The sequence below is a fragment of the Oryctolagus cuniculus genome, chromosome 13, assembly GCF_051225735.1.
Source record: "Oryctolagus cuniculus isolate XC-2025 breed Fujian yellow rabbit chromosome 13, ASM5122573v1, whole genome shotgun sequence".
Lineage (NCBI taxonomy): Eukaryota > Metazoa > Chordata > Mammalia > Lagomorpha > Leporidae > Oryctolagus > Oryctolagus cuniculus.
Window position 1 is genome coordinate 92078888 of NC_142879.1, and position 14394 is coordinate 92093281.

Genomic DNA, 14394 nt, shown 5'->3' on the forward strand with positions numbered 1-14394 from the left:
AAGAGCTGTCCAGGACATCTGTTTTCACAAAAGATTGGATACAGAAGCAGATAGGAAATTCTAAATGTCATCTACTAAGTCAGACACTAAAGAGAAGCTTGGTGTCTTTTTGTTCTAAAATTTGTTCATACAGATACGCCCATATCAATATCAATGTCTAACAGTTTAATGATTGCCATTTTAAGTAAATGATTTTAATCTCTTAAGTTTATGGTTTTAAAGATTTTACTCTGACAGGACACAGAGCATGTGCCAAGCAGCTGGTTCATTCCACAAAGGCCTGCAGCAGATGGGAACTCCACCTAAATCTCCCATGCAGGGTGGCAGGAGACCAACCATTCGAGCCATCAACTGATACCTTCAGAGCATGCAGCAGTGGGAAGCTTCAATGTAGAGTGGAGCCAAGACTTGAACCCATGGGAGTTAGCAAGAAACCACATGTTCCTATCTTAATCTAATGCTAGGGGGAGGGAAAAGTTCCCAATATGTGATAAAGGCATTCCGATCAGCATCTTAAGTCAGATCAACTATCGCTCAGTTTTAATTCTTTTAAAAAGACTGATTTATTTAAGAGGTAGAGTTACAGATAGACAGGGAGAGACAGAAAGGTCTTCCATCTGCTGGTTCATTCCCAAATGGAAGCCAGGAGCTTCTCCCAGGTCTCTTGGGTGCAGGGGACCAAGCACTTGGGCCATCTTCTACTGCTATCCCAGGCCACAGCAGAGAGCTGGACTGGAAGAGGAGCAGTTGGGACATGAACGGGTGCCCATAAGGGATGTCTACATTGCAGGTGGAGGCTTAGCCCTGTATGCCACAGCACCTGCTCAGTTTTAATTTCTAATATTATAGCTGTTGATGACAGATCACATATAAACAACAGCTTTCAGTTTTTCCACAAGAAAATGGCTCCTGATTTTGGTTTGGTTCAGCATCAGCTGCTGCTGCAGCAATCTAGGGGAGTGAACCAGCAGGTGAAAATCTGTCTCCCTCTTTCAAACCAATCAATCTTTTACTTATGTAAATTAACAGACTGTTTTCCATGAATAAAGAAGATTCACACGGTTTGCTGGTAGCACCTGCCAAAGTCCCTCAGCTTCAATTCCATCTCAAGTCTGCTCTGCAATGCTGATGTTAGTCCAAGTGCTGGAACAATGCAAATCACTTCCTCCCAGAAACACCAGAAGATGAAGCCACAGTGGGTTCTGGTCTCCAGCTCGCCAGTGCAGTCCACCATATGAACTAGCTTCAGAGGCACTGTCTCCAGCTCTGTGGGCACCTCCTCACCATCAGGTTCTGAAAATCTAAACTTCCTGCTATTGTACCACAGCCCTCTTGGTTTCCTCCTCTTTTATCCCCCCTCCCAACTTTTAATACCTATCATATCTGCTTACCAGTATATTAAGTTCTGTGTTAAAACACCCTACTGTAATTATTTTTCCTAACTGACCCCAGACTAACACTCAAAACTATTCTAGATTTATGTGTACCTTAATATCCTTTTTTCTATCCACACTACTTCAGTGAGAGAAAAAAAAAAAAAAACAAAAAACAAAAAACAAACAAAAAAAAAACAACAAAAAAAACCGAAAGGTCTTGCCATGCCAATTAAGGTATAAAAATCACTCAAACACCCAAGCAAAACCTGCATTCGGGCCGGCGCCGCGGCTCACTAGGCTAATCCTCCGCTTAGCGGCGCCGGCACACCGGGTTCTAGTCCCGGTTGGGGCGCCGGATTCTGTCCCGGTTGCCCCTCTTCCAGGCCAGCTCTCTGCTGTGGCCAGGGAGTGCAGTGGAGGATGGCCCAGGTCCTTGGGCCCTGCACCCCATGGGAGACCAGGAAAAGCACCTGGCTCCTGGCTCCTGCCATCGGATCAGCGCGGTGCGCCGGCCGCAGCGCGCCGGCCGCGGTGGCCATTGGAGAGTGAACCAACGGCAAAGGAAGACCTTTCTCTCTGTCTCTCTCTCTCACTGTCCACTCTGCCTGTCAAAAATAAATAAATAAATAAATAAATAAAAAATAAAAAAAAACCCCTGCATTCGATGGTTTTCTGTCTAATTGTTGCTTCTTTCCTATACCTTCCCACATTGCTACCTCAGATGACTTTCTGATTATGATACTGCTTTACTGATTAGATCCTTCAATAACTTTCTACTGCCTTTGTACATAATTTGTATTCCTTGCCAAGACAGACATTTTACCATCTAAACTACACTTATCCCTAATCTTAGGCTCCTGCCATTTTTCCACATCATCAAATCCTCCCAGTTCTTCAAACATGCCGTGCCATCTCATACTTCCATGTTATTCTTATTCCTCTGTATGCTACACAATGTTCCACCTATTCTACTGGCTAAGCCATATTTAAACCTGTTAAGAAGTGCTACTTACAGTTTCTATCTTCTTCATCTAAGCTGTGGGTCTTTATCCTGAGTGCCCTCCAGAGCAACATTAACAAACACTGTGTTTTTTATTTTTCTATCTCCCCAAGTCTAAAAGTTCCTTGAAATGTGGTACTTCCCAGTGTTGTGGCTCAGCGGTTTAAGCCACCACTTGCAGCGTCAACATCCTATACAAGTGCCAGTTAGAGTCCCCACTGTTCCATTTCTGATCTAGCTTCCTAATAAAGCAGGTGGGAAAGCAGTGGAAGGTACCTCGCAAGTACTTGGGACCCCACCACCCACGAAGGAAACCTGGATGGAATCCCAGGCTCTTGGTTTCAGCCTGGCGCAGCCTCGGCTGTGACAGCCATTTAGGGGAGTGAATCAGTGGATGGAAGATCTCTCCGCCCCTTTCTGTAACTCTGCGCTTCAAATAAACAAGCTTTTGTATTAAACATTTCTTAAAATTAGATGGGTCACATTATCTTCATTCTGTAGGCTTACATTCCAGCATATACCTAGCAAAATGACATTTTAAATTATTTCTAGTTAAATGAATACATTAGAAATCTGTGTTTAATCTGGACACTGAATAGAAAAATCCAAACTGAGTAGCAGTTACTTCAGTCTTAAAACACTTTAACCATGGAAGTTTCATCTGAAGTTCTTTGTAACTCACATATTGCAAAGACAAAACTCTGCTTAAGGTAATGCCAAGATGGTATTTCCTGACTGTCCTCAATTTTACTAACACCTGTAAAGTTTACTCACTACTTTAAAAGAGTGTTATTATTGTTGCAAATAAATACATGAAGAAAACGTCAATTTTGGTTAGAACATAAGAACAGACTGGATATAAGGAGCTTTGCCATCAGATTTTTGTAATGAATTCCAAAAGATAAAATTGGGCATGTGTATTAATACTTACTGCATCTGAAGTTTTGCTTGGATTATTGCTTGGATTAGAAGAATGTGAATTTGAACTATGAAGAGCACTGTGGTTGTGTGAATTTTCTTGTGGAGAGTAACTGGTCCCTTTAAAAAATAAAGAGGAAAGTGAATTACAGGTAAATTGTATTCCATCTGATTTTTATCATACTACAGACCATTATTACACTTCAGTATCAGGAATACAGTTTTATAATACACAAAAAATCTGAGTCTACTACAGATGCAACTTATTATACTACATAGCTGATAACCTATGGAACAACAAAGCTTAATTAGATGAGCAGGATACAAAGTCCTGTGTAATTTCTAGAAAAACTTTTTAAAGAGAAGTTTCAGTGGAAAAAAAACAATGCGCAGAGTATAAAAGTCCCAATGACCCAATACTGAAAGTCACTACTAGCAGTATGTTTTCCAACTATATACTTCCATCTCTTCAGTTTCTGCACCTCACTTTTTAATAGTCTAGTCAATTTTTCACTGAAACAGCATCAAGCTTTCAAAAAGCCTCACAAAGAAAAGTCTCAAAGTCCAATCTTGCAAAAATACTTTGGTTAATGATATAAAAAGGTTCCCTACAAAGCCTAATGTTAGTATTTCAATTTCACTCCACATACCTAGGGACCTTCAGCAACAATTCAACTGGTACTTGGAAAGAAAGGAAAGAAGGAAGGAAAGCTGGCAATGGTATGGAGGTTGGTTACACTTATAAACAAAACTGAAAGCAGCAGAGTAAATTAAATGGTCCAGTCATTTATGAATCAGCAGTCAGAACCAGGTAAGACCAGAAATTAGTATGAATTATTTCAATTAACAGGAAAAACTAAATGGTAAGAGGGAATGTATACTTAGAGATTATGACTATAAAAGTTTCAGATTATCCAAGTGGAAATGGTCAACAGATCTATGTAAAACTAGGAATCCAAGAGAAAGGTAGCACACAGTTGTGAATTTGGAAGTATTTTTCCATTAGACGTCAATGGTATTAGACTGACTTTGGCATACATACAATACACATTTGTGGATGAAATAATAGGATAACAATGGTTAAGGTTTAAGACTGCAAGGGAGGGGCCGGCGCCATGGCTCACTTGGTTAATCCTCCACCTGTGGGGCCAGCATCCCATATGGGCACCAGATTCCAGTCCCGGCTGCTTCTCTTCCATGCCAGCTCTCTGCTGTGGCCTGGGAAGACAATGGAGGATGGCCCAAGTGCTTGGGCCCTGCATCTGCATGGGAGACCAGGAAGAAGCACCTGGCTCCTGGCTTTGGGTCAGCACAGCACCGGTCATAACGGCCATTTGGGGAGTAAACCAATGGAAGACCTTTCTGTCTAACTCTGTCAAAAAAGACTGCAAGGGGAGCTATATGCAGACTCCAAGACCCAAAAGCCCGTTGATGTCATTAACATGGTTACTAACAGGTAATGCAAATATTACAAAAAATAAAGTCCCCAAGAAGCTTGATGCTAGGAGATACCCGATGTTTCTTCTACTTATCTTGTTAGATCGTATTAACTTACTTTATAAAAAAGTAATACCTTTAATACAATAGGAAATAAGTAAATCCTTCAATAAATGCCAGTAAGAATGAACACGATCAAGAAGAAATCAGTTAAAGATGAGTGGCTCAGTGGTTAAGAAGTCGGTTGGAATGTAATCATCTCATAGTCAAGTGCCTGGATTTCAGTCCTAGCTGTTTGAGTCCAGCTTCCAGCTAATGCACAGAGTACAAGACTGGGTCCCTGGCACCCACATGAGGGACTGGAACTGGGTTCCCGGCTCTTTTGTGGCTCAGCTCCAGTAACTGCAAACATTTAGGGAAGTAAACCAGCAGGTGGCTGCTGCTTCTCTCATTGCCTCTAAAGTTAACTGATTTTTTTGATAAGTACCATCAGTCAAAAATAAGCTCAGTGTGCAGGAAAGCTAACAGAGCAGACCTCACATTGCTACCTTACCAAGGCCGGCTTGTGTGGCATGGCCTCAGCAGGCGTGGAATTTCAGAAGAGTTCTCAGATCTCTAACTGCTCGCTGTTCCTATGCTGGTTGAACACCTGATATCCAATTCTACATTTGGAATTGTGGTACATGTTAAGCAAAGTATACTTATCTAAATGGCCAAATCCAAATCTTGGGCACTCACTCTAATGAGATTTTCCAGTATACAGCATTCCATAAGAGTTGTCACTATTTGTTTGAAGAAGAATCAAGTCAGACACAGTTGGTTTCAGTCCAGCAGTGGGGGGGTTACTGCACCCTGATTCTTCTACTTTGTCTCATCCCTTTTGTTTTGCACCCTCATTCCTAGCAGTTAAGTCACAGCCGTGACAGTGACTATATACACCACCTCAGACCGAGTGTTTGAGAATCACTAAACCTGGGGGTAGGCTTAGGACCCTCAAATGACAACAAAGAAAAATAACCCAATTTTTAAAATCTTAGACCTATGATACAATTTCTACTTTTCAGGCATAAAAAATATTTTACAGATTCACAGCTAAATTACAGATAAGAAAAAGCTAGTAATATGACCACTAGAAGATGAATTTATGCATAACTCAAAGCAATGAGATAAATTTCAGTATGGTGACAATAAGAAAAAGCCAATTTTATTGAATGACATGAACCCCATTAAGTAGCTCAAATGGGGCCAGCACTGTGGCATAGCAGGTACAGCCACTTCTTGCAGGGCGAGCATCCCACATGGACACCAGTTTGAGTCCTGGCTGCTCCATTTTTGATCCAACTCTCTGCAATGGCCTGGGAAAGCAACAGAAGATGGCCCAAGTTCTCGGGCCCCTGCACCTGTGTGGAGAAGCCAGAAGAAGCTCCTGGTTCCTCATGGGCCTAGCTCCAGCCATTGTGGCCATTCGTGGAGTGAAACAGCGGATGGAAGACACACATACACACCCCGCTTCCGCCTCTATTTGTAACTCTACCACCTTTCAAATGAATAAATGAATCTTTTGAAAAACAAAACAAAACTCAAAAACACAAGTGACAGGTTGATCATGCACATATAATATATTATACACGAGGTCTACTGATTTCTCATATGGTTAAAATCTAGGAATTCACTATTTTAGTGGTTATTCTTAATCAATGAAAATCTGGGGTCGGCACTGTGGTGCAGCGGGTTAAATGTAGTTCAACTCAAAGAAAAAAAAAGATGAAGGCATTTTGGTAAAACTAGAATAAACTAACATTCTTATGAGAATCCAAATCTAGGCAGTTGTTTTATAGGAAGCATGGTGTAAGGTAGGCAGGCAGCAGATCTTCAGACTCCAGCCAGCAGGAAAGGCAGATAGTCCCCTGAATGACATGACAATACTAAGCTAAATGAAAAATTAGGCCAACTTTTTGAATTAAAATTACAACTTCTATTTGGCAAAACAATTTTTGAGGTACCACACCTGAACCTTTTAGTAAAGGTTCGAAGTCAACCTACCAAATTGATGTGATTATACAAACGGAAGGGCAAAGTGATTATTCCCCCTGACCGTGAGAGCAGAGTAACGTGGCAGCAGTGACAATTTCCCAGAGCAGTACCTAGAGAAGTGCTACAACACAACACTCCTTTGAAACCTCCCATTTTTTCTTTGAATCTCATGTGAATTTATTAGAATCCATGAAGGATTTGTTTTAGAAACAAAAGCAAAGGTTTCATATTCTCATTAAAATGCAGAATCTAAGTGATTTTTGGATAGTAGCAAAGAAAAACAGAACACAAAACTTGAATTCAGAATTTCAGTCCCAAATCCAAGGGCACAAAGGAAGACAAAATATACAAGCCAGCCCCATAATTCTTTACATAAAACTAGCAAAATTCGATAGTAAGAATTACATAAAGTAATCTTAAGAGATTATTTCTAAATTGACTTTAAAAAGCCCTTAGTTCAATCACTGAAATGATAAATGCTTGAACATTTTAATAATGGATATTAATATTTTAACAACTGACCCTGCAACTACATTAAAAGCAAACTCACAGAAAACTGACAGCGCAAGTGCATCTTTCCTTTGCCCTCTATAGCATCTATCAAAACCAAGAACTGAAAAAAAAAAAAAGTAACCAAATCCAACAAGGGAGAAGTCACGGCACTGACAAGGGTTTCAAGAAAAATTAAGATCCATACTAAGTATAGGAAAGTACTAAATTCCAATTCCTGTCAAATCTACATATTTTGAAAACTTAAGCCAGATGCAAGAGAGGAAAGATCACTTGCCCCATCAAATTGACTTTTTGGCCCACTAAGCTAGAGAACTTAAACCTTTGCCCAGACATGTGATCCATGGAAAGAGAATTTAGAATATAGTCAAAGTTTAAGGAAAGGCTAACCTCTGCACTTTATCACTCTCTTTTCCAAGTACATGCTTTTCACACCTCTTTCTCTAGTGTCCGGGGGACAGACATTAGAATCATCGAAGGCTGGCCAGCGCCGCGGCTCAATAGGCTAATCCTCCGCCTGCGGCACCGGCACACCGGGTTCTAGCCCCGGTCGGGGCACCGGATTCTGTCCTGGTTGCTCCTCTTCCAGGCCAGCTCTCTGCTGTGGCCAGGGAGTACTGTGGAGGATGGCCCAAGTACTTGGGCCTTGCACCCACATGGGAGACCAGGAGAAGCACCTGGCTCCTGGCTTCGGATCAGCGCGATGCACCGGTGCAGCGTGCTGGCTGCAGTGGCCATTGGAGGGTGAACCGACGGCAAAAGGAAGACCTTTCTCTCTGTCTCTCTCTCTCACTGTCCACTCTGCCTGTCAAAAAATAAAAAATTAAAAAAAGAAATAAGAAAGAATAAAGGAACAGGAGAATCTAGAAATTAACCCATGAATATATAGTCAACTAACCCTTGCCAAGAATATCAAGCATATATAGTTGGGAAAGGAAATGTTCTTCAATAAACAGTGATGGGAAAACTGGACAGCCACATGCATGGTGTCTTACACCATAGTAAAAAGTAATTCAAGGCTGGCGCCATGGCTCACTAGGCTAATCCTCCACCTGCGGTGCTGTCAGCCCAGTCGGGGCGCCAGATTCTGTCCCCATTGCTACTCTTCCAGGCCAGCTCTCTGCTGTGGCCCGGGGCAGGGGGCAGTGGAGGATGGCCCAAGTGCTTGGGTCCCTGCACCCGCATGGGAGACCAGGAGGAAGCACCTGGCTCCTGGCTTTGGATCAGCACAGTGTGCCAGCTGCAGTGCGCCAGCTGCAGTGGTCTTTGTAGGGTGAACCAACGGAAGGAAGACCTCTTCTCTCTGTCTCTCACTGTCTAACTCTGCCTGTCAAAAAAAAAAAAAAGTAATTCAAAATGGATTAAAACTTGAAGTTTAAGGTCTGAAATTGCAAAGCACCTTGAAGACTGCCCAAGGATAAAGCTCCCTGACACTGGTATCAGCAGTAATTTTGTACACCTGACATCAAAAACACAGGCAGGACCAGCATTGTGGTGTGTCAGGCAAAGCCGTGACCTGTGATGCAGGCATCCCATGAGGGTGTAGGTTCCTGTCCCGGCTGCTCTATTTCTGACCCAGCTCCCTGCTAATGGCCTGGGAAAAATCAGTGGAGGATGGGCCAAGTGCTTGGGCCCTGCACCCACATGATAGTCCTGGAACAATCTCCTGGCTTTGGCCTTGCCTAGCCCAGGCCATTGTAGCCACCTGGGGAGTGAACCAGCAGATAGAAGATGTCTATTCTTTGTCTCTCCTGCAAATAAACAAATCTTAAAAAAAAAAGGCAGCTCAGGCAACAGGAACAAAAATCTGTATCAAACTATAAAAAGCTTTTGTGCAGCAAAGGAAACAAAAAATGGCAACCTACAAAACAAAGAATTATCTATAAGCCATGTATCTGACAAAGTATTAATATCCAGAATATGTAAGGTACTTGATAACTTCACAAGGAAAAAGAAAAATAAGTCAATTAAAAATTCAGCAAGACAACCCAATACATTTTCCAAGAAGACATACAAGTGAACAACAGATAACAACAAGACCACAGCATCCATAATCATTAGAGAAAAAAAAAACAATACCACAATAATCTACTACCTCACAACTATTAGGATGGCTTTAATGAAAGTAAGACAAGTGTGGGAAAGGCAGGGGGAAAGGGGAGCCCTTGTAAACTACAGGTGGAAATGTAAACTGGTATAGCTATTATGGAAATCAGTATTCAGGTTTCTCAAAAAATTAAAAATAGAACTAGTATATGATCCAGTAATCTCATTTATATGCATATATACAAAGGAAGTAAGTATGCCTAAGAGATGTCTATGCTCCCACTACTCATTGCAATTCATAACTATTCAGAACAACCAAGATACAGAAACAAACCAAGTATTAAAGAACAAAAAAATGTGTGTACACACACACACACATACACACATGGAACATTAAGTCACACAAAGAGAGATCCTGTCGTTTGCAACATTGTTGAGCCCAGAGGGCATTATTACACTAAGTGGAATAAGACAGAAAAGACAAACACTGTATGATCTCACTTATATGTGGAATCTGAAGAGATGAATTCACAAGACTACACAAAACAAAGGTGGTTGCCAGGTGTTGAGCTTCCTCAACAGGAGGATGCTGGTCAAAGAATACAAACTTTCAATTTTAAGAAAAACAAGTTCTGGTGGGGCAGAATGCCCGACTCCAGTTCTAGCTACTCTGTTCTTCAGATCTGGCTTCCTTCTAATGCATTGAAAGGCAATGTATGTGGGTCCAAATATCCGGGTTCCTGGCCCCATGTGGTAGACCTGGTGTCAGTCAGCCTGGCCTAGCCCTGGTTGTTGCCAGCATTTGGGGAGTTAAGCAGCAGATGGAAGATTCACCTCTTTCCCACAATGTTCATGTATTTCAAGTCATCACAATGTGCACCTCAAATACATTCCATCTCGAAATTTTTAAAAAGGGAACTATAGCTACTATTACAAACAAGGTAGAAAAAATGTGATCTCAGTAACAAAACCAAGTAGTTACCAGCCCCCCAAAATTTGATTTAGCAGCCATTTCAGGAATGTAATCAGCATGCCATTACCAATCTCAAATGTTTAAGACAAATCTCCACTTACTACTGGTATACACTGAATTGACTAAAAGGACAAAGTTTCCATTTATCAAAAGGACTACTAGCAGGAAAAACACAGCATTACTAACCACGAAATAGTCCATTCATAGCCAGGCTAATGTACAACAGTTCACCATTACTGCGACAAACTGAGGAGTTGTGATGGCCAAGCCACCAACAGAAAAGAGACATTTCCCTAGAAAGCAGAGGTTTATAGAAGTATTTAGAATTTTGTATAAATGTTCCGGTGGTTTTATCTAATAGTATTCTCAAGGTTCTTCAGTTTTAACTCCCATGTGGTTACATGTCACAAGGAGTTAAAAGGTCTACCTACTGGGAACTCAAAGTGAGTTTTATTCAGTCCCCAAATGTTACATTTGCCTTAAGAAAAAAAAAGATGCAGTCAGCCCTCCATATCCATGAATTCCTACAACCAAAGATCCAACCAACCACGAATCAAAAATACTTAAAGGGAGGGGTCAGTGCTGTGGCATAGCATGTAGAGCTGCCACCTGAAGAGCTGGTATCCCATAATGGGCGCTGGTTTTGTAGGACCCCAAAAGCGGTGTCCTCTTGTGACGACCCCAGAAACACAGACTCCAGACCAGACGATGCAATAGAACAGGAGGTAATTTTATTTCATTTGTACAAATGGGCCCCCTACTGCTGCAAGCAGCAAGCAAGTGAGAGGAGCCCCGAGCAGCTATCTCACACAGCTTTTAAAGGGCAAAACCACAAAATTAACATATTATAGGCTGGCGTAAGTTCATTGGATAATTTTCAGTAGCGGGCCTTGTATGGCAGTCTAAAAGTGGTAATGTCCGTGGAAAAGTACTAGGTCAAAGGGATACATTAGGGGAGGGGGTCTCTAGGAGAGAGGAATAGGTTGCTACATGCCTTGCAGCTTTCTTTGTTAACCTTGAGCAAGCGTAGGGAAGGGGCATATCTACAAGGCAGGTGTTCTGTGTATCTCTGGTTAGTAGCTGACTGCTTTCTCTGTGACCCGGTTTACTCCCCATTTCCCAAGGCCGTCTCTGGAACGGTTTGTCTCAAGAGCCCCATTTTTTTTTATGGTGGCTCTTGGCTCCTTTCATTCCCCCATTTTCTCTTTGAACTAATTTTAATCCTAAAATTGTGTGCCGTTAATGAGGGGTTTCAATACGGTCACTGGTGGCCAGGGCTTGATACTGTTGTGTGAGGACTAATGCCAATGATCAGCAAGCCAGGCCTTAGCATGTGGGCCCATGGCCAGCCATGGGTTTATATATATATATATATATTTTTTTTATTAAATTGAGAATGGCCTCTGTCTTAGGTTGCCCTCAGTCATCTCTGTCCTTACCCGTCATCGGTAACTCTGGCAGCTTGGCCTAGAGCCCTGTCTTAGGTTGGTACAGGATGCTGAGCGTCTTACCCGTCTTTGAGTACCATTCCAGCCCAACATTAGGTGAGAGATGAAACATACAGCCAAATATTAATTATTTTGATTATAAAGGAGGCTTGGTACGAAGTTTTAAATGATGAAATCTCAGTCCATTCATACTATAGGGAAGTCAGCATAAAATGCAGAACACACGGAAGACATCCCATACAAAGTGGGAAAAGCAGTAGCAGTCCAGCCAACATTAATAACCAATGAATCCATTGAAACCCTTTAAATGAATAGTGGGTTAGTAATAAACATATGTTGCATTTTACTCTTAAGTTTATCAATAACAGACTCTATATATGGCACATTATTAGTAATGTTAAAGCAATATCCCCCAGGTATAGGTTTACAACTTAAATGATCTTTTTAACAGCAAGTAATTGTTAGCTGCATGGCTTAAAAACACTCCTGAGTGAACTTGATCCAATTCTTTGGCTATATTGGATAGCACAGTAGCAGTAAGATTGATTGCTTTGGTCACCAAACATGTAAGCCTTTATAGTCCACGATTATTTCCAAAAGCCAGTCCAGGAACACTTTCTACTGATGCAGCCATGGCAAGGGCAGTGTCCTCTCCTATTAGGATGACGTTGTTATTGTAGTCTTCAGGTAAAGCACGCCACTGACGTGCTCTATCCGCTGCTGTAAATACAGATGTTAGCGTCAGGGCCACACGGCCCAGGGAGCAATTGCAGAAAGGCATGTTGGTTACATGGAAAAACCCATCCCTTAGGAGCCCTTGTCCCATACCAGTACTGGATCAGGTCCATTCCATTGATTGGTGATAGGATCCCTCCATTTCACCACTGCTCTTTTTACAGCTGTTTTTAAGCAGTTAGAATTTAACAGAGACATCAAGAGAACATAATAGATTACTTTAACTCATTGCTTTAACAGAGGATCAGATTTTGATTTTATGTCAAAGAAAATAACCAAAGATTTTTTTTTCTATAACATTTTGCGACTTTCTCACACTTTCTGTAACTTGCTCAAACCTTTCTCTTCCCCCCCCTTTTTTTCATTCCAGTATAAACCAGCCATTAAGATAAACAATTTTTATAAATTATATCCTTTTAAAAGTATCTCTTTTTTTTTTTAACTTTCCTTATTAAGAACACGATTTTATGTTTGTGACCTTTTACATTAAAATGATGGTATCTGGTACTGTAACAGTCAATGGGAGAGTAACTTTGTTTAATTCCCTGTAATCCACAGTCATTTTTCAGGTTTCATCTGATTTCTTAACATGCCAAATTAGATAATTCCTTTTAGTGATTATGGGAATCATCACTCCAGCACTAAGATAATTTTTTTTACTGTTTTAAATATTTCCTCATATCCACCTGGAATTCTGTATTGTTTACAATGAATAACCTTAGCTGGCCCTGGCAGCAGTACAGGAGCTTGATATAATTTTTTTACCACTACCTAGCAGTTTGACTCCAAAGGGCAGCATTTTTTTTTCCCAATTTACATTTATCTTATACTGTTTTTTCCAATTGCTTACACATGCATCAGTATGCAGATAACAAAATCCATTCTCACCTCCCCAAAGCCTATAGTTTATCCCCCTTTTCTACCGGCACTGATAGCAAAACCTCAATAACTTGTGGAGGCTGTGCACTCCGTAACTTGCCATCCCAATTCTCACTCGATTCTGAGCAGAGAGCCCATTCCTTCACCAAAGAGGCGAACTGAAGGTCTTTTCAGCCAGGAACATCACAGGTTACACATGCAACTTCAGTTTTTCTTTTAAAGAAAGGCATTGCTTTGCATACTTGCAGATCCTGCCAACTACGCCAATTTGTGACAGTAAATTACTTTTTAGCTGTCTGCTGTGCACAGACTTAGTTACTTTTAATCTGCAAGAAATACGCTGCAAGCCTTGTAGTGCACACTAAAATTATTTACAGGAAAGATGGTAAAGGAGCATAGATTAACAGAATGTTGCAATAAACATGGCTCCATTGCTTTAATGATACTATAGCAAGATGGTCCACTGATCCCTGTAGGGAGGGCCTGAGGCTGGCCCCGCTTCCAGTTTCCTGAACTCTGTTTTTTAATGAATTACCTTTTTTTATCAGTTTTGGAGTGACACTTATTGGCCCAATGCCTTTCCCTTTAGCACTGGAAGCAAATCCCAGGAAGAGCCTTATTTTGATTTTTGACTTCTGGACAATTTTTGTACATGTCCCTGTTGCCCACATTTATAGCACCCTCATTTATCAGGCATAGCCCTCCTTGATGATTTTTGTAATGACATACCAAGCAGAGCGTCAGGTCCTGAATGTCCTGTTATTAATCCATTTTGTTAATTTTTCATTAAAGGGACTGTCACAGAACACCTCAATCACAGTAGCCAATTGATCATGTAATCATTACGGGCATATTTAACATTCAGCTTGACTGCGTGTTTCCCCAGGATGAAACAGCAGCAACAGAGGCTTGCTCCGGCTCCCCCCTAAAGCCTCCAAGGACAAGGGTGGCTCATTGCCAAGATTTTAGGCAAGCAGTGCGTCCCATCTCGGGTCTTGGCCAGAGAGCCGAGACATGAAGCATGCCCACCTGTTTATC

At 41.4% G+C, this 14394-nt stretch overlaps 1 protein-coding gene across 3 annotated transcripts in view; it reads right to left on the reverse strand.

Moving 5' to 3' along the window:
• The window catches only part of LOC100342241 (WW domain-containing adapter protein with coiled-coil), an 86850-nt gene that overhangs the window by 33913 nt on the left and 38543 nt on the right, over window positions 1–14394 (reverse strand). For all 3 annotated transcript variants that reach the window (XM_089312415.1, XM_089312414.1, XM_089312413.1), the window contains one exon: window positions 3308–3414. Coding sequence is in view for 2 of the 3 variants with exons in the window: in XM_089312414.1 (XP_089168540.1) it covers window positions 3308–3414 (107 nt within the window). In the remaining variant the exon portion in view is untranslated. The remainder of the gene's footprint in view (window positions 1–3307; window positions 3415–14394) is intronic.